We start from the raw sequence: 19,330 nt of genomic DNA, 5'->3' as shown, positions 1-19,330 counted from the left end.
ATACATACATTAACGTGTGTGCAATAATAGTACTAGTGAAATTAAATATTTCATTCATTTTTGGAATAATTGTTAAGTGAAAATGTTTTTTTATATAGAGTAAGGGTCACTCCGGGGCTAAAAGTGGTCCTACACATATAACGATTTTATGATTTTGATCCAAAATATTACGTTTTTAATTATTCCGCCCAACACATTTAAAAACCGGGGGGCTAGAATCAGTCCATTTTGGACGACGCCGTGTAAAACTAACGGCCAATGGTCGTTTAGCCGATTTTGACTGAACTAGGCATTTAGAATATAATGTATCGGTAAAAAGTTCATTAAGTTTAATTAAATTTAGATTATTATCCATGATAAATGTATAAAAGTCCCTAAAATAAAATATTGTACAAGGACCTAATGAAAGTTATGATAAAAGTATAAGGACCTACCAAAATGAAAAATTGTACGATGACCTGATAAAAATATTGTGAAAATTACAAGGACCTATTAAAATAAAAAAAATTTGTACAAGGACCTAATGAACATTTTGACTAAAGTATAAGGACCTAAGTATGTATTTTGCCATTATATTACTAATAATCACATAAGTTAGTTGTAACTGGGCTGGTTCCGGACTAGGCTTCTGGTGGGTCCGGGCCGGTCCTGAGTTTATAAAACGGCCCAAGAGAGCCCGAATAAACTACTAGGATTAGCCTAGCCCAAGCCCGCTTCAATTCACTAGCTGGCCCGGCCCGGCTCGTTTGACATCTCTAGTCATGAGTCGCTTAAAATCAGCCGCAAACAAATCTCTAATTTTGTAGTATTAAAAGATAATATAAATTACTCCAGTTATTAAAGGAGTATCTATTTAGGGGTATTAATGGTTCAAAATTAAGGGCTGTATAGGTATTTCAACACATGGTAGTGTCACTCAAAACTCTTCTCTTCTTCACAATAATTAATTCTCCCCAAAGAATCCTAATTATAGAATTCTCGTAGGTTTTGTTTGCAGTTATTCTTCTCTTTAAATCTCATCTGTTTTTCCCAAATCTTGCCTATCTTAACGCCGCTACCGTGTTCAAAGTTATGGTCGGGTCCGATGAAACGCAGGCATCATTGGATATCAACGATTACACTGTAATCAAAGAAGGAGAGGCTGAGATTCTGATGCACGTTAAAAATGAAGTCTTTTATAACAAGGCCCAGGTTTATTGAGATGTCTGCTCGTCAATTCGCGTTAATTGTTCATGTTTAGTTAAGGTTTCTGAATTCATGATGATACAATTGGAGTTCTCTACATTGAATTTGATAGATTGCAAGATTTATGAACCTATCTTAAATGCAATCTCATTGAGATACGTTAAACTAAATGTCTGTGGAGTAATTAGCAATATGTTTGGAATGTGATGTCAGGTCAATAACAGAGACATGTCTCTTGCCGTTTTGCGGACATTTATATCGGAACGCCAGCAAGAACACGAAGCTAGGCTGCTTTCCAAGAAAATGAAAATTAGAGCCAAGGAGGCTGTTAAACCGGAAGCTATGGAGCACGATGAGAAATCTAATGGGGAATGTGATGTCTCTAAAGATATATCTCAAGATGAACCCTGCAGCATCTCGGAGAATTCAGCAGCCAGCCAAGGGGGAAAGGTCCCAGGAGAATTGAAGCCACCACGAGTTTTGGAGGTTGTTATTGCGCTATGTGTTGCTTGTGTTGTTTCCTCTTGGGAATAACTATACTACTGGTTTCATATTTTATTGTATCATCTGATGACATGCTTTACTTATTTGACAGGCATTGTCAGCCTCTGGTCTTAGGGCTTTGAGATATGCTCGTGAAGTAGAGGGAATTGGGAAAGTTGTGGCCCTGGATAATGATAAAGGTAGTTCCACATTTCTCATTGATTATGCAACACAAACCAGGGGGAGCGGTTTTTCTCCCTTTTGTTTCTTTTATAATGCACGAAATTGGTTTTGTGGCTATGAGTCCAATGAAAGAATCTTCTTGTCTTTCTTTTCTCGTGCTCTACTGTTAATTGACAGTGTCCAAGATAAAATGCTGATATTACTCTTCTTCTGCAGCATCTGTTGAATCTTGCCGGAGAAATATTAAACTTAATGGTTTAGTTGCAATTTCAAAGGTGGAGTCCCATCTTGTTGATGCTAGAGTCTACATGCTTACACACCCAAAAGAATTCGATGTGGTATGTATCTGAAGGTCAATGCATTGTATTTTGCAACCCAGCATTGTGTAACTTGCATTCTGATAATATATGAGATTATAAGCTAACCTTGTAGTATTATGTAACATGAAAAGGATTTCAAAGAAGTTTCTTGCTTCCACATTATCATTCTATAATGTAGAAGTTTAAATTTGGCTTTCACAGTTCTCAATTTCTCATATTCGGATGCCATATTAGGACTGAGGTAGTTACGCGATCCCACATTATTGCGCTCTCTTTACCTTGTGTTATAGCCTGTGCGATTTGACACATTTTACTTTTTGCACTACAACAACTTAATACTCCTTTCATTCAATCCCTTGATTTGTATTGCAGGTTGATCTTGACCCTTATGGTTCACCATCTATTTTCCTTGACTCTGCTGTTCAATCAGTTGCTGATGGAGGCATATTGATGTGTACAGCAACAGATATGGCAGTGCTTTGTGGGTCCAGTGGAGAGGTTTGCTATTCCAAGTAAGATTGGCTTTTGAAGATATCTTTGTTTGTGCTATGTTTGCTAGTTCAAAGAAGTAGTATTGACTAGATGCTTGTTGAACCAGATATGGAGCCTACCCAGTGAAAGGAAAATATATGCATGAGATGGCTTTGCGGATCCTTCTTGCATGTATTGAGGTGAGTTGATTTTACTGAGGTATTCTGTTAAATAATTGAAATTCTTGGTTCCTAATTAATTGTGCGTGTACTCAAACACAACTTCCCTTGGAGATACCTTTTTCCTCTTCTTTACTCATTGATTTTTGCTTTTGTTCTGTATCAACTGTCAGACTCCAGGAGTATTGTATGTTACTTATTTAATTCATGGTGAATAGATACACTCATTGTTATCTTCACTCTTCACAGTATATTCCAAATGAAGCAAATTCTTAATGGGAGGGTCAGGGGAAGAGGTGGGTTGGTCTAATAATAATGAGACTGATATTTATAATTTTGAATAAAGATTGATACCATTAGGTTGTATCTACTCATCGTGCATGACAGTAAGATATGTGCATTTTTTTCTTCCAAGTAATGGTATATCAAGTTATGCTTTTTTTAATCTTATTGCATTTTCACCTTATCAAGTAATGTAACCATTATGCAGAGCCATGCAAACCGCTACAAGCGTTACATTGTCCCTGTGCTATCTGTTAAAATTGATTTCTATGTGCGAGTCTTTGTCCGTGTATTCACGTGAGTATCTCTCTCCAAATTTCTCATTTATTGAGATAGTTACTTAGATTAATATAATCAACCCGATTTGGGTCATGGGTGCTAGTTTATTGATTTGTTAACCCGATTTGTAATTGATTGCAGCTCTGCAAGTGCAATGAAGAACACTCCTTTGAAGTTGTCCTATGTTTATCAATGCTCTGGTTGTGATTCTTTTCATCTTCAACCAGTTGGGAGGAATGTGTCCAAGGTAAATATAAAATATTTTGAGATGCTTAATTATGTGATACATAAACACAGTGGCATTGATAGTGACTTAAACAGTCACATCACTTAAATTCTTTAGCACAATATTGCATATCCTAAGGTCACTTCTCAGCATGTATGCAAATGCCTGAAATCGTGCTATCGTTCTTGCATAAACACCTTGGATAAGTCAATTATAATATATTTTGGACCATTTAGCTCTTAGTTATCCTCTCATGGGTGGTCGGTGTCATTCACCTTTGAAGGACGCGTGAGGCTTGATTAATATTAGGACTTAAATACATCTGCTTTTATGAGTGTACAGGCTGACAGATTTTGTCCAAAAATTATTCTTCATTCCACAACCAGAACTTGAACAGCTATGTTTTTTTGTAGTTACCTTAGTAGCTGTATGTCTTAATTTTTTTTTTTTTTTGTGATCTCTACTAAAGTACTAATGCATATGTATCTGACTGGAATTTTTCGTTGTTTTTAATACTGAATCTAGAATACCAGTGTGAGATATCTTCCTGGATTCGGCCCTGCTGTTGCCCAAGAATGCAGTGATTGTGGGAAGAAATACAACATGGGTGGGCCCATATGGTCTGCTCCAATCCATGATATGGAATGGGTTAATTCAATTCTTGCAGATGTGAAGTCTATGAAGGAACGGTATCCTGCTTTTAATAAGATCTGTGCTGTATTAACTACAGTTTCTGAGGTATGTGCCCTTGTCATTTTCAGTCAATGCTTAATATTTAAGGATTAAGAATCGCTGCTGTAAAAATATAGGTCATCACGTACTTCCTTTAATACCTGATCAAGCTATATCTAGAATCTAGATGGTCTGGCTGAGAATAGCAAGAATTTCATAAAAGTATGATGTTTTCATACCTGTGATTATTAGTGGAACTGCTTCTATGTTGTTGTGGTTTTACCATGAATCCATGATTATGTGATAGAAATGTATCATGTGCTCTCCTTATTAATTCATATAGAAAATAAGAAATGTATCAATGTCTTAAGTCTTGTCTCTACCAATATTACATATTTAATTGATTTTTTTTCTTTAGATGTAATTTGAGCTTGACAGGAATTGTCAATTCAGATGTCGTTGAAGGAGTTTAGAAATTTCTGCAATAGACAATCAATTTATCTGTGTGGCTGTCATTTCAGAAGTCAATGTTTCCTCTTTTAGCTGCAATAATCTTTCATTTCCCCAAAAACATGAAACAGCTGAAAAATTTGTATCTTGTCAGTGTTTTTCTTAATACATGTGACTCTTATTGCAGGAGTTACCAGATGTTCCCCTATATCTGAGTCTGCACAGTCTCTCTGCAACTTTGAAATGCACCTCGCCCTCTGCAGTTATGTTTCGTTCTGCTGTAATTAATGCAGGATATCGCATATCAGGAACTCATGCATGTGAGCTAGGTTTGAAAACCAATGCCCCTATGGATGTTATATGGGATATCATGCGCTGCTGGGTAAGCACAATGTTTCTTTTTCACCTGTGGTCTAAAATTATACACTCTAGTAAGCCGCTGCATCTGCTTTTTTTTAATTAATCTGGAAGAACCTCCCATCATTTCTTAAATTTCTCTGGTAAAACAATGCTTCAATATTAGAATGAACTCCTAGGGAATTGACCATTGCCTAGTGCAAAACAATTGATGATCTTTTTCTTATTACCAGGTGAAAACTCATCCTGTGAAAGCTCAGTCACCTGGTATGGCTGGAAGTGTAATCCTAGCCAAGGAACCTGTTCTGCAGGTGAAAACTTTATCTTGGTTTTCATTTCTTCGTGATTTTGTGGAACATGTGGGATCACACTAGCGCTTCGTTATTCAATATGCAATACCATTATCTACTGGAAATTGATTTAGTTGGAGATCTCTCTCACACAAAGGTTGGTTTACTTTGTCGATTGGCAGGTTAATTTTGCACGAGCTGCCGCTTCCCTTAGCAAAGCACAGGCGAAAAAGGTCGCGAGATTTCCCCGCAATCCGGAGAGGCATTGGGGGCCTAAGCTCAGGGCAGGACGTCAGATTACAATCAAACACACCTCACTTCTGGGTGCAGATGTAGTGAATGAACTGCAGAAGCTCAAGGAAGGCGAGGACGAGGCAGCAAGTAAACATAAGAAGACAGAAGAACCCACCCCGAATGAAGTTGAGGACGAGCCAGCAAGTAAACGTAAGAAGACAGAAGAATCCACCCCTAATTTATGATAATACAACTCTGGCTTGGCCCTAGCTGCTGGGAGTCCGTTTGCTGCATATCTCCTCTACGGAGAGAAATATGCAATATCCGCACAAGATTCTCAGCCCATGAAATTCAGCATTCAAACCAGCATCAGTTTTCTCCAGTTTTTATCGTTTTTATTATTCTACGCCTCCAACTGTACTTGTGTTTTAGATTTTCGTTATTTATTAACGAGTTGAAGCGCTAAAGAAGTTTTGGTTGTATTATTTGACTAGCAATTTTGCTTTGATTAATACTATATTTTCAAAAACCCTAATTTCTTCGTGTAGTTGCCATCTTGAACTTATTTTTGAAAATGTGACATGGAATATGTGGTGTTCATCAAGAAAGAAGACTATATTGATGGTGAGGATATGTGATATAGTATCTCATTTATTGTTTGATGATGATAACAAAAGTGATGATTTTGCAGACTTGAACATGTGTTGGTGATCACTTAGTAAGCTTAGCGGTTGGAACCAGCTTGGCAGGGGGGTTGAGGTCATCCCAGGCCTGAATCCACGTCTCCATTGCGTCTGACAGCTTGACGAAATAGGGGTCGATTTTGCCGAGCTTGTCCTTGACCTGTTTGGCAAGCTCAATGTAGCACTTCTGCACAGTTGTGGAGTCCTTTGAAAGTATGGCTGATTGGAAGAAAGGGATAATCTCTTCTTGCCAGAATATCCCATTGTACTCTTTTCTCAGGTTCACAAAAGGGTTGCTTGCTTTGCTGTGCCAAATGTAGGGCAGCCCCGTCTTCACTCCCAACCCCAAATGATCGCAGATGACCTTGACGCACCAGCCGGCCCACATGTCGTCGTAGCGCCCAATGGGCTGGCCGTCTCCCATGAGGCCAAAGTACATGGCTGGGCCGATGAGGTCTCGGTCGAAACCCAGGTTCATCCCGCACATTGGGAAGAGGGTGCCCTTTGGTATCGTCATCACTGCATCTACATATCTAGTAGTAATATATGCAGAGTGAGTTGGGGTGAATGGGATGATGTTGTTATGGTGGTTGTTGTTGTTGTTTACCTGGTGTTTCGCTCTCGTGGCTTGACGAGCTGCGTGGGAGCGTCGTAGTCGGGGATGTTTAGCCAGAGGCCATGGGAGACGGCTGTGGGGGCGCCCTCTCTGAGGCTGAAGGGGTAGCCCCTGACGAAGTCGGCTCCCTCTCTGTACGGGTCGTACAAAGTGTTGAAGAAGAGCGGGGTTGATGGACACAATAGATTCTTGATGTGTTGGTCTAGGGCATTGATCGGCTTGCCAGAAGGGTCGCTTGCAACCTGCACGGGGTAACTCATCTCAAAAGACTAGTCTGTCTATCATCCAAATAAGAGAATTTATTCCAAAAGACTAGTCTGTCATATCAAGAAGATGAGGGAGGGGGTTGTTACGAAGCAGTCGTCGTCGATGGTGAAGATGTACTTCTTCTTGGAGACCATGTAGCCAAAGCAGCGGCAGGCGGAGTCCTTGAAGGAGATGCAGGAGGCGCGGGGGCCGAGGATGCGGTTGATGTCGTTGCGGTTGTAGAGCTCGTAGTCGTAGCCATCAGGGACTCTGATGGTCTTGGAAGGGTCGCCGTCTTGGACTATGATGAGGTGGTAAGGTTGGAGGAAGGGCCTCCACATCTCCAGGAAATCGAGGTTTCGTATCGTCGGTATCACGATATCGAGCTCGTCTTTCAGCAGCGGCGCGGCGGTGGCCATGGTGAGAGAGTTAGAGGAGGAAGTGGTGATGAGAGATTTGTGTGTTTATTGTAAGAAAAGGGGAGAGGAGGGGCGGATGTGGCGGGAGATTTCTGGATGGACACGGTTCTCGTGTAACGGATCCCTATTTTTAGTTTTTGCATGTTTTTCTATTTTCAACTTCATGCTAATAAATTTTAGGTTTTTTGTTAATTTAAATTTAATTTAGAAGAATCCATATTCATGTAAATAAAATAGGGGTTGATCAATCCCCATGTTCATTGATTGAGAATGTACACATGGAATTGACATTTCATTCTCATTTTACTTGTACAAACATGTGGGTAACGAATTAATGTAAAAATAAAATGTAATCAAAATGAATCAAAAATAAAAAATACTGTATAACATTTCATTCTCAAATGAAGGGGCTAATTGATATAAAAGACACATTTCGGTGCAAACTAAATTTACTTATAAAATTAATGAAATTAGTAGGGACAAATTTTATTCATTCGATTTAAAATAACATTAACCATAGATTTCAAAGGGGTATTTACAATTATGGTCAATAAATGAATTTGAATATTGTCAATGTATTTATTCGAGAGTCAGAGCATTTAATCGTTTGGAGGAGCTTGCATCACAAAAACACATCCCATATGCATACCTATCAAATCAAATCCAAACAATTTTGTTTAATAAATAATCAATCATCAACAAGTATGTAATAGCTGGGCTTGATTTGGATTTGATTTGAGTAAAGGAAAAAAAAAAGACTATAGAAAGGGGACAAAAGAATGTAATATAGTCGCATATTCTCTGAAACAACTAAAAGCCACTGAATAATATATTTAAATAATAAAATTATGAAGTCCATTATTTAACAATAATAACAATATGACTTATTTGATGACAGCCTCATCAAATTCTAATTGGTGTTCTCAACATCGATCATATTAGATTCTCGTGGTTTGGTGGGAAGTTCCCCCTACACATTTTGTCTTCTAATTACTAATTATGACTACTTTCCCACACCACATCACATTCAAATTTGCATATGCATAACACAGACTTGCTCGTTACAAAACAAAATCACAATGATCAAATTAATGACCCATGGATAGGGTAGAGTTAATACTATTAAAATTCATTCCTATATGAAAACCATAACAGTTATATAATGTCCTAAATACAGCGTATGAAAGGTCCTATGTGCAGTGTATGTAATGTCAAATATGAATTTTGTACAAATAAATAATTATTCGTGGTACAATACAAAATAAAAAATAATTGTAATTGTCAACCTTCAATTTTTTTTTGTTAAGCCTTAATTTGGTTTACCCATTAATATGATGTTACATGCAAATCTATTTCAAAGTGCTTATCATATCGCTCCTTTATTTCCACATTGATTGTTTATCAAATAATTATTGTCAATTAAAATTAAACATATTAAGATTACTATTTAAGTGTAAGAGAAGGAATAAAATAAATTAAGAGAAGAATAAAAAGGGTGGTCCCGCCAAAAGATTAATCCCGCCTAAAATTTCAACCTAACAAAAAGCTGCAGAGAAACGTTAATGGCGGAATACAGATTTTTCTATCAGATGAGACGAATCCGGAGACGAACTATGGCGATTCACCGAGCTGATATACCTTCTGAACATGCATTTGGTATCTCAGCAGGATTTTCCGCGAGTAATCGGTAAATCAACCCCACCACTCATACCCTAATGTTCATTTCATTTTTGTTTGTTTGATGTTCAACATAATTTTCAGTTAGTTAAATGATGTGGATTTTCAATTACATTTCACCTGTTTACGTATGTGTTGAATTTGGTTTCTCTCCTCTAATGACTCCATAATAAAAAGTGGAAAGTTCCGTGCCCATGGATCTCTGATTGTGAAGTTTCAATGAGGCAAAAAATAATTGATGATTCCTTTTTACAGTGCAAATTATTGAACCCTAGTAAGCTGGGGAATCGATTCTCTAGTGGATGGTGTTAGCTCAATTTTTTTATACATTCACAAAAGCTAGCTATAATCATCTGCTACGCTAAAAGTTAGTTGTTCCTCTTTGTACAAATGCTCTTTAGGGAGTAGAAACCCTAATCTTGAGCCCGTTGGGTGCTTCGACTCTAGGAAATTTCATTAGCTTGTTTCCCTCTACTTCTTCCCATCTGTATCTTGTCACAAAATAATGAAGGAATGTGGAAATTTCCGCCAGACCGAGTTCCTTTCCAGGGCACTGTCTCGTTCCTCCTCCGAAAATCAAGAAATGGTGCTGATTTTCTAGGCCTTTTCCCTGAATTTAAGTAAAGTATTAAGGTTGTTAGCCATTGCTTTTTGAGAAGCAATTATAAGGGTCGTTTGTGTGCTAATTTGGGTGATATACTAACCAGCCATCTCCATGGATTGAAGGTATATGGATCGGGATAAAGGCACGGGTCGTAGTTGACCTCCCTCGTGTACACATATATCCTCCATCCTTTGGGAATTAGATAACCTGAATAAGTATATAAGCAGAACACCAGATGAGTGACTGTACAAGTAGTATGGAATTGTGTGTATTGGCAGCAGATAATATTAATCTAATTTGAACAAGAACTGATATCATTTGTTTAATTATCTCTCTTAACAACCTTGTACATACATCACCAGGCTAGCTAATCGTGGGATTAATGATTACATGAAAAAATAGATTGCATTAATTGTTTTTAGCACTTGATATTGACAGGTATAATTGTTAAGTTTCTTATTGGAAGGACAAAGCAGTGATAGTATTGAGCTCTCTCCTCTTATCCAAAACACGGACAAAATAATTCCTTAGGACAAGATGGGGTATCAATGGAATGTCTTGGGTTGTAATGGTAGGTTTTCCATGTGGATCATGATAGGGTAGGGTCCATACATAAAGGTGATCGCTTAGTCTATGATTGCTTGTATATGCAACTGTTGCTTTTTTTGTAATGCTTTAATTATTGATGAGAGAAAATGTCAAAATTGCTTAATAATTACAGACTAGTCTTTGAAGTAGTAAATTCAGAACTTTATTTTTGTTTTCTGTGGCTGCTGAATAATAAAGGAAACAGAGAGGAATATAAGGAAAATTTAAAGAGATTGCGTTGCTCACCATTAATTTCCATATCTGTAGTTGTCTTTCTCAATACTCCATTTACTATTGTTGCCAGTCTGGATGTCTCGTATATGACCTGCAGTAGTTATATCACATGGCATTTATATTTAGCTCGAAATTCTATTAAGTTTAACCGAAGTAACTATTTTTAGTTGAAAGTTGGCAACACTCACCGCACGTGTGAAGCGCATCGATCTGTAGTCTTCATAATCAATAGGATCCTCAGGATTTTTTCTTTCCCTTATTGCCATATGTTCTTTCTGGAAATTTAAAGTTGAAACACAAGTTAAGAAATTTCCACTTCAACATGTGTGCTTCGTGACTGAAATTTTCACTCACCCTTAATTCTTCTAGCACTTTTGGATGATCATGAAGATACTTGACAGCCATCATAGAAGTAGTTGACACGGTCTCGTATCCAGAATACAAGATGGTAATGATCAAGTCGATCATTTCCTCATCACTTAGCTTGTATTTATTCTCTTCCCCTACTAGAAGACCAAGCATATCCTTTTGTTTTTCACCAGAAGCTCTTCTTTCTTCAACAAGTGTCCTTAACCAGCATGTAATGTTCTGTCTTGCCTGTTGTGAATCAAAACTGTTAGCATTCCTAGATTTAGACGAGTCTGCTGCGGCAGTAAAGAAGTGTTAACTTTTTTTTACCTGAAATCCACGATGGTAATTTGTGCCGCGAAGGTTGATGGGGAGTGAAAGGGTTCCCAGGACCAGTTTGAAGAATTCAGGCATGAATGCTTCTGATATTGAGCTTGCTTCAGTGCTAGCAATTTGTCTAAATGATGATAGAAACGCCATCTGAAACAATATTGAGGATTTTCATTGGATCAGAACAGAGTGTCAAGGGTAAATTCTACTGCATGAACCAGTGATTAGATCTAAAGTGCTAATACACACCTCTTTTGTTTTCTCTTGGATATCAACAATCTTGTTATCCCAATCACTTAAGTGGGATCTCATGAAATCGTCTATTTTGGGCAAGAGTTGATCTTTAATCATCGTGGGGCTGATAAGAGAAAGCAAGGCCCCTCTCATGTACTTGTGAGCAGAGCCGTGGACAGCTGCAATGTTGCATTTCCCAAGTATGTCCAACATCGACTGAGGATAGCCGGGGACAAGGCCCTTTGCTTCATTAACTAGGATGTACCTGTTTAACTCCGGATCCATTGATACTATGGTAGGACAACCTAGTATGTGTGATTTGAAAATACTCCCAAATCTGCAAGAACAGTGAAAGAAATCATGGTTAGTAGAGCACACCATTTTGATTTTTGGTATAAGAAAAGTAGTATCGTTTATCAGTCATCATGCAATAATCATGAAATTGCAAGTTCCTATATCGATGATGTACTCTTTTTCGACTAGATTAGAAAATATGACATTCTTAACTATGCTAGAAATAATGAGAGTGACCTTGATCTTTGGTTTTTCATGAAGGCTGGGCCTTGTTTTAGAAACTCAGTGGTCTCTCCGAACAGTGGCCACCCCATTGTACCTGGTGGCAATCCTTTCTTCCTGTACCTTACCTCATTCCATTTCAGGAGAGCAACACTCAAGATGCAGAGACCCCAGAACCCCCCGAGAATCACAACAAAGCTGGCCATTGATCCTCCCTAAAAGCTCACAACTATTGGAGAGGGGGAGAGGGAGAGGGAAAGGTCGAAAGGGAGAGCTGTAAAAGGTGTGATTTGCTCTAGTTGTACTGGTTGGTTATGACTCATGAGTTCGTGCGGGTGATTATATAGACCTGATGAAATCAATATGTGTGTGTGTGTGAGAGAGAGAGAGAGAGAGGGCTGGGGTATAGCCGTATAGGGGAGGCCTAATACGCCAAAATCATGCACGCTAGAAAGGTAGGACCTATTATTAAAACCTGAAGGCACAGTAAATAAATAAGTTTTGGTTGAAGTAAAAATTTGTAGATAAAAAACTGCTTTAGCATTTTCTTGATACCTCAGATCAGAGCTTTCATTTTACTGTCCTGTCAAACTGTATGTGGTGTGCACTGTTCAACTGGAAAATTTAATTGTATGTGGAAGAAATAAATTACTCCACTTTACAATTTTCTAATACCCTCTTTTAGTTGTCATTCTTAATCATTTGGTTATCTATTAATCATTTTTTTGCTATATATGTTGCATAAAGAAAACTGCCTTGGGCTGATGCTTATATGCTATTGATGAAAGCACATGGACGCCACCCCATTAGAAGGAAAGCCATGGGACTAAGTTGTTCACATGTCTGTCAAATAGATCTATGCACCAAATTACAAAAGTCACTTGGGACATGTTCTTGGTTAGAGAGAGTGAGTGATCCATTAAATAACAAAAACACCGACGCATGTTCTTGATTATTGAACCGAATAGTGTTTTTTCTCTTGAGTTTGAACATAAAAGTCCTTGTGATTAGATTGAAACTGGGATATATAGGTTATATAGTTCCTAGTAACTTTTCACGTGAAGTTTGACTTTTGGACTGTTTCCCACTTTTTAACTTTTCCTAACCTTGTTATCCAATAATTCCCCATGTTCTAATCTTTCATCACATCTCAAATTTCAGTAACTTTTTGGAGCCTTGTGCACAGGAAGAAGACTATAAAAAATGGCAGACCAGAGACCCCTTTTTCCTGCCTAGCTAATGGCCATCATTAGCCATCCACTAAGCATGATTAAGTAAGGATTTTTTTTTGTCATAACACGGTAATAAACATAATTTTTTTGCTTATCTTACCAAACCCAATTTGAAATGACTATAGATTTGCATTTCAGCATTCACACATGTATGCTAAAGGACATTCTGGTTCCACTTCTACCCCATGTTAGGGAACTGACTGCTACTCTCCTGAAATTCTTGATAATTAGTATAAATGTCAGAATTTATTATGCTTGGAGTAGTTAATAATAATAGTTATGTTGACTGTTTTGAACAACGTTTCATTTGAACGTGGTTTTATTATTTGAATATGAATAGGTCGGCATAGAGGTAGGTGTACACATTTAATTGGAAAACCCATTTTTTAGATATGGAACAATTGAGCTACTAATTTTTGCTGTACAGAGCTCTTACTCACTCATTTGATATAATGATAATTTAATAGGAACACTTTTACATTGACACGCAATTGTTGGTGTCGGACATAGATATGGAAATGTGATGGTTGTTAAAACTTAATACTACAATAGATTGGATTGTAACTACATACAAAATGATGCCGTACAGGAGGGCGTACATGGTCGACTAGTCTCATCAGTAGGTGTGAGATTATTTGAGAGAGGGTATTTGCATATATATTCTCCTAAAACAGGGTTTGTCTTGTAATTTTCACACTTATATCATCATCTCTCATTTTGCTTATTGACTTTGGGTATGATGCTGATGCCTTGTCGTAATGTGGCGCAAAAGGTAGGTCGGAAAATGACTTGAAGAGGAGTGTGGATCCTTGAGGAGATCCTTGGAAAGGGATTTGACACGACTGACACAGTGCCACTTTTGCATTTCTCACCAAATTGCTAATCATCGCCCACTTTTATCTCAAGGTAATCTTAAACTAAGGATCTATCTCTCTTTTCCTGTATTTGATCAATTATGTTGTGTATTAAATTTATTACTAACTATGTATTCACATAGTACATATTTAGGTGACTATCCATCAAAAATGAAATAGCTAACATCATTTCAATTCATTAGATCATTTGGTTTGATAGATGATATATGGTAGATTAAATAAATAACACAATTTTAAGGTGATAAATATTCATATGATTGCAAGATTAGAGTGCGAGACGCATTGTTGAAATAATAAGTGCACACGATTGAATTGATCCTAGATTAAGAACCCGAAGCTCAAGTTTGGCAAAATTAACCATTTTGAGCTACATTCTGTGGGGATCAGGACAAGCTCAAGTTTTATTGGAATATTTCAATCCTATTTTGGATAATGTAAAGTACTAGTATTATGACTAAGTTATGTATGCAAAATAATTCTTTGTATTAAGAGCGCAATTTTAATACACCTTAGCCTTACCATCAAAGTGTACTAGAGCCATGTGTGTTTAGCAATGTTAGTAACATATGAACTACACAAAATAAATTTACCTATTATAAATCATGCAAACTAACTAATTATTATGATTGACTTATGTATGAAAATATTAAGATAACCAACTCTTAAACACCTAAGCCTTGACTAAACCTCTATGATGAGATAGCTAAACTATTTTGATGTCAATTTATTTATTGCCGTCTTAAGCTGAGATAGTTAAACTAGTTACGTTGGTAAGCATACTAGCTAGCTCTGGCGCACTTTGATGGTGAGTTTTGTGGTGTAGTTGTTAACATAGATGAATGGAATTGCGTCATAGAGAATTATTTGATGTAAAGATAGAGGCAAAAATACTGCCGACAAGACTAAAACTACTATATATGAGAGAAACCGTGTTAAATAGTAATCACAAAAAAATTAGCAAATATAGTGGGACAGAAGAAAAAGATGGGGTTGCATGAAAGAAAGAGATGTGGATGTAAGAACTGTAGAGCACAGGTGGATCAAAAAAGATGTGCACGGAACTGCAGAAAGGAAGCATACGATAGGCTGCAAAAGGTTGCATATATACTATACATACATTAATAATGTTAGAGAGAGAAGGTTTGTGTGTGTGATAGAGAGAGGAATGCCTACCCACACGCACACATGCAAAGCTGAACTGGAGACGTTTTTGCTTCATTAAATGAGTGATATACAATCAAAACTCCAGAGGTGCACGAGGGCCTCCATTTTGTTCTTTTCTGCTTTTTGCTACCCCCCTTCCACCCCACCCCTACCATTATTTTTCCTTCTAATTATTTTCTCCATTTGCATTTGCTTCCCTCAATTATATGTAGAATAATGTTTTTCTTCTATACTTCATAAAATCTGCCCTTCTAGATTTATCCTAAATTATTCCACTCTACTACTTTTATGGAGTACTCTCTCACACTTTATTTTTACATATTAAGGAATTTAGTTAGGATATATAGTACGTATCTGTACAAATATTTTTTCCTAATTTTTGTTAGTCTTATGGTTTAAGTGTATAATTTGTACTCTACATTTAATATGCATATGCATCTCTATGGTTTTGGCACTTAACTTGTGAAATTTGGTTATCTTATCAGAAATTTTGGTGCTATTTACTTGTATTTGTACCCATTTTGCCTTCTGAACCGATTTGAAATGAGTTTTTTTTTTCTTTAAAACGTTTTTTTTTTCATAAAAAGAGGTTTTTGAAAGGAGAAGAGGAAAGAGGATAGAGATAAACATGTCTTTTTGAAATATGGGATAATGCTCTTCTATTAGTTTTCTATTTGTAGGTTTTGTATGCTTCTTCACTTTTATATTTCCAAAATTGCGGACTACTAGACAATATTCATATAGTGCTTAAATTATTGATAATTCCCATAAAAGATATTGATCGTATACAATTTAGGCAAGTGCAAGGGGCAAAATGATTTATAGTTAATTAAAGTTGAGAGGACAATATAACTACCCATTGCACTATCAAGAGCAACAGATATCTTTGGAGTCAAGTGGTGTGAAGATGAACGATTTAAATTAATATAGTGGTAGTATTTTTTACTCCTATTTCAGAATGGATAGGGATTTGGTTCGATACTGGTAAACTTGATGTTACTGTGCACGGAAAATCGTAAAAACAGTTTTTTAATAGATTTTAAGTCGTCACTTTGGATTTTTGTTTCGTTATTTGAGGAAGTAATAAGGACAGGATAATTTGATATTGAAGAAATTCGATATTACATCAATATATGCATACATGGGATCAATATTATCCTTTTTTTTTAATGAATAAGGGATCAATATTATCCTTATTTGTTAATTGGTGGGTCAAGTATTAAATGAGGATGAATCATTTTGTTTGATTTGAATTTATAATCTGAAGCTTCCTTACCTAATTGGTTATAGATATTGCATATCACAATCTTGAGATGATTGCCAATCAATGTATACTATTCTCATACTGTTGTTGCAATTGAAACTTTATCTTTCACTGAAATATAAACTAGGTATGGGTGTGAATCATTCATTCAATGTTATTGTTGTTCGGTGCATCTATTTCACATACATACTTTGAATTCACAATTATATTCCCATTTTCCACACAAAAAACAAGATTTGTATGGATTGAATGCTTTGGAATCTTTGCGTGCATAGTTAGAAATACTTTTATTTCATACTTGTCACTCTTTCAATAAAAATATGAATATACAATTTAATAAGAAAAAATTTAAGAGGAGTTTTAATTGTCTTTACCTTGAAGTGAAAATGGGATATTGATTATAATGTTTATTTTATTTATAGTCAATTTGTTTTACTTGGGGAAGGGAATGGTTGTGTTTGAACTTAAATTTTATTGTTAAACAGAATGCCTTCGCCACTTGACCAAAAAATATTGTAAAAATAATGAAATAAAATTGTAGTAATATGTACGTACAGTGTTTGATTTGTCTGAGAATTTTGAGAGTGTTGACTAAAATAGAAAAAAAGAAATGATTTGTGTGGACAATGTTTGTGGTGTATGTTACTATGTGTAATTTCTGTCTTTGGATGTTACTGTGCTTGTTACAACGTGTGCACAATCTGCATAGTGCATGTCTGCATTTCTTATCATGTTGTGTAGTGTTGTGTTCTAAATGTGTGTGCATTCTCACGTTGGCAATCCGTGTATTGTATAGTGCGTTTGTCACAGGCAGTTATGTGGGTAAGGGTAATTTGTGTTAAAATAGAAAGAATAAATTGTGGTTTTAAATTTATTGTGTTTTTGGAAAATTTGAAACTAAAAAATCAACTCGTAATAATCTAGCATTTTCATTATTAGTAATTTAGTATCATATCCATTCTTACAATTAATATGCCTTTAATATATCTTGAGTTATTTTATATCCAAGGTTAGTTCAATAATTTCATAATTACTTTACTTGAGGGTGTTCTTAGATGTACATGAATAGATGTTCTTCTAGATGCCTATCAGTTGCTATTGAGTCATGCCGACATGCATTTACATATGTGAATTTAAGAATAATTTTTTCATTAATTCGGTGTACCACATAATCCGAAAAATTAATACTCACGTATACTACATAATTGGAGAAAATAAAATTAGACTAATTTGGTGGAGTTGCAGCGATAGCATCCAAGAAGTTGGAAAAGTGCAAAGTGGGTAGCTTAATTATTGTGCTTTATTAAGGTTTGGTATTCACATACACACAAATTTGGCAAGTGATTGTAACTCTTGATGTATTAATTAGAAATTATAATATTTTATTAACTAAAACCACGATTTTAAAGTATAGAATGATTCTTACAAATAGGTTGGAGAAACCCACGTAAAAATAATTTATCCCAGATGCCATGTCCATAAATAAAAACTCTTTAATTGTAGTGATCCATAAACAAAAAATGATGAATGAAAGAAGTTGGGAAAGAAGACTATTTTATTACCCAGAACTGTAGAGTGAAATTAATGCGTACGTGTGGAAGTGACAGAGACAGCAGCAAAAACATGGGCCTCTGATGATTGAGTGCACGTGTGGGAGATGCATCCACGTGCACTCGTTTTTATTCACTCAAAAAATTGATTGCATTTTGTCTCTTTGCTCAACCACTATTAATTTTTGCTGTGCCTTCTGATATTTGTTCCCATCCATGGTTTTCCTCTCTCCCACTTTTCTTAATCACATTTAATGTCATTGGGTTTCACAAATTATATAAAATTGAATTTTGTAAATACTAATTTAGATCATTACAGCATCCACAACCACTCAGACTATAAATACATAGACTAATTTTAGTAGACAACCTAAATAAAAAATACGACTACTCTTTGTGGAAAGATGTAGTATTATTATTATCAAGTACTTGAATTGTTCTTATTGATAGATAAGGTCATATAAAATCAGTCTTTATTCATGAATTTTCTTTTCATATGATGACACTAATCTTGGATGGTCTTGGATCAACTCAATTTTGAATAATCTTTGGACCACCAAACATAATGTATTGTTATTCATTGCATTTTCGCTCTATTCAAACTATACCAACTCATTTAAACCCATTCCCATTCCCATTTTAAACTACTTTTGAGTATGAATTTAGCGTTAGATTCGTTGCATGGGAATCCAACAAATTGGTTGGGTTGCGAGTACTTAATAATTTGGTTTGTTTTTATTAAAATAAAACCTTGTCAACTCGTTATAGGGATGATAATGAAATTAAAATTGTCTCGGGGCATTTTTCTATAGGTCATATTAAGTCAATATCTAAGTGTTTCGCCTTTTTGAATATGATAAGACTTGGATTTAAATTGACCTGCAAATCCAACTCATTGGTAGTTCTTAATTTTACACTAGTGAGTAGTGCCTAATAATTCCAAATTTGACATAATTGAAAATTTAAAATGGACAAAGTTGATTTGAAATACAGAGGCGTCCCAGTGCATTTAGTATTCTGTTTGGTTTATCTGATCACATCATTAAATAAAATTAAATGAAAGGATTGCTTAAAATTGGCTAAGTGTCACATTCTTGAATGGTCCCTTTCGGCTGCAGGGTTAAATTCAAATTTTACTG

At 36.0% G+C, this 19,330-nt stretch overlaps 3 protein-coding genes and 1 long non-coding RNA gene across 6 annotated transcripts; 2 read left to right on the top strand and 2 right to left on the bottom strand.

Annotated features, from left to right (window-relative positions):
• The first annotated feature begins 928 nt into the window (after positions 1-928).
• LOC125205772 (probable tRNA (guanine(26)-N(2))-dimethyltransferase 1) lies at positions 929-6,146 on the top strand. Of its 2 annotated transcripts, none has more exons than XM_048104879.1 (12): positions 929-1,191; positions 1,399-1,671; positions 1,781-1,868; positions 2,068-2,189; positions 2,544-2,683; positions 2,770-2,842; positions 3,312-3,400; positions 3,524-3,629; positions 4,134-4,346; positions 4,918-5,112; positions 5,321-5,398; positions 5,560-6,146. In XM_048104879.1, exons 1-12 carry the CDS (start codon positions 1,072-1,074, stop codon positions 5,854-5,856), a joined length of 1,794 nt encoding a protein of 597 aa, XP_047960836.1. In that variant the 5' UTR covers positions 929-1,071; the 3' UTR covers positions 5,857-6,146. The 2 variants fall into 2 exon arrangements, with proteins under 2 accessions (XP_047960836.1, XP_047960837.1); XM_048104880.1 differs by having other exon boundaries at positions 1,165-1,245.
• A 65-nt stretch (positions 6,147-6,211) lies between these two features.
• Positions 6,212-7,584, bottom strand: LOC125205773 (probable UDP-arabinopyranose mutase 1). Its single transcript, XM_048104881.1, has 3 exons — positions 7,264-7,584; positions 6,902-7,152; positions 6,212-6,827 (listed from the first exon to the last, which is right to left on the bottom strand). Exons 1-3 carry the CDS (start codon positions 7,573-7,575, stop codon positions 6,323-6,325), a joined length of 1,068 nt encoding a protein of 355 aa, XP_047960838.1. The 5' UTR covers positions 7,576-7,584; the 3' UTR covers positions 6,212-6,322.
• Positions 7,585-9,146: 1,562 nt separating this feature from the next.
• Positions 9,147-14,494, top strand: LOC125208621. Of its 2 annotated transcripts, none has more exons than XR_007174146.1 (3): positions 9,147-9,262; positions 13,293-13,380; positions 14,111-14,494. It is a non-coding gene; the product is annotated as an uncharacterized LOC125208621 (long non-coding RNA). The 2 variants fall into 2 exon arrangements; XR_007174145.1 differs by having other exon boundaries at positions 13,268-13,380.
• LOC125208620 (cytochrome P450 85A1-like) lies at positions 9,456-12,423 on the bottom strand. Its single transcript, XM_048108273.1, has 8 exons — positions 12,122-12,423; positions 11,606-11,927; positions 11,357-11,506; positions 11,033-11,275; positions 10,867-10,953; positions 10,691-10,769; positions 9,957-10,063; positions 9,456-9,862 (listed from the first exon to the last, which is right to left on the bottom strand). The coding sequence occupies exons 1-8, from the start codon at positions 12,310-12,312 to the stop codon at positions 9,650-9,652; spliced, it is 1,392 nt and encodes a 463-aa protein (XP_047964230.1). The 5' UTR covers positions 12,313-12,423; the 3' UTR covers positions 9,456-9,649.
• Positions 14,495-19,330: the final 4,836 nt, after the last annotated feature.

This window comes from Salvia hispanica, chromosome 2, assembly GCF_023119035.1.
Source record: "Salvia hispanica cultivar TCC Black 2014 chromosome 2, UniMelb_Shisp_WGS_1.0, whole genome shotgun sequence".
In the NCBI taxonomy this organism is placed as follows: domain Eukaryota; kingdom Viridiplantae; phylum Streptophyta; class Magnoliopsida; order Lamiales; family Lamiaceae; genus Salvia; species Salvia hispanica.
The sequence above is the reverse complement of the archived record's forward strand: the minus strand, read 5'-3'. Positions and strand labels throughout refer to the sequence as shown.

Excerpts from the sequence above, each read along its gene's own strand:
- LOC125205772 (XM_048104879.1), top strand. The coding sequence starts at position 1,072 with ATGGTCGGGTCCGATGAAACGCAGGCATCATTGGATATCAACGATTAC. Across the intron at positions 1,192-1,398 it reads TCTTTTATAACAAGGCCCAG|GTCAATAACAGAGACATGTC; the intron begins GTTTATTGAGAT and ends ATGTGATGTCAG. Across the intron at positions 3,401-3,523 it reads GTCTTTGTCCGTGTATTCAC|CTCTGCAAGTGCAATGAAGA; the intron begins GTGAGTATCTCT and ends AATTGATTGCAG.
- LOC125205773 (XM_048104881.1), bottom strand. The coding sequence starts at position 7,575 with ATGGCCACCGCCGCGCCGCTGCTGAAAGACGAGCTCGATATCGTGATA. Across the intron at positions 7,153-7,263 it reads CCATCGACGACGACTGCTTC|GTTGCAAGCGACCCTTCTGG; the intron begins GTAACAACCCCC and ends TACCCCGTGCAG. Across the intron at positions 6,828-6,901 it reads CCACGAGAGCGAAACACCAG|ATATGTAGATGCAGTGATGA; the intron begins GTAAACAACAAC and ends TATTACTACTAG.
- LOC125208620 (XM_048108273.1), bottom strand. The coding sequence starts at position 12,312 with ATGGCCAGCTTTGTTGTGATTCTCGGGGGGTTCTGGGGTCTCTGCATC. Across the intron at positions 11,276-11,356 it reads ATTACCATCGTGGATTTCAG|GCAAGACAGAACATTACATG; the intron begins GTAAAAAAAAGT and ends GATTCACAACAG. Across the intron at positions 10,064-10,690 it reads TACAGATATGGAAATTAATG|GTTATCTAATTCCCAAAGGA; the intron begins GTGAGCAACGCA and ends ATACTTATTCAG.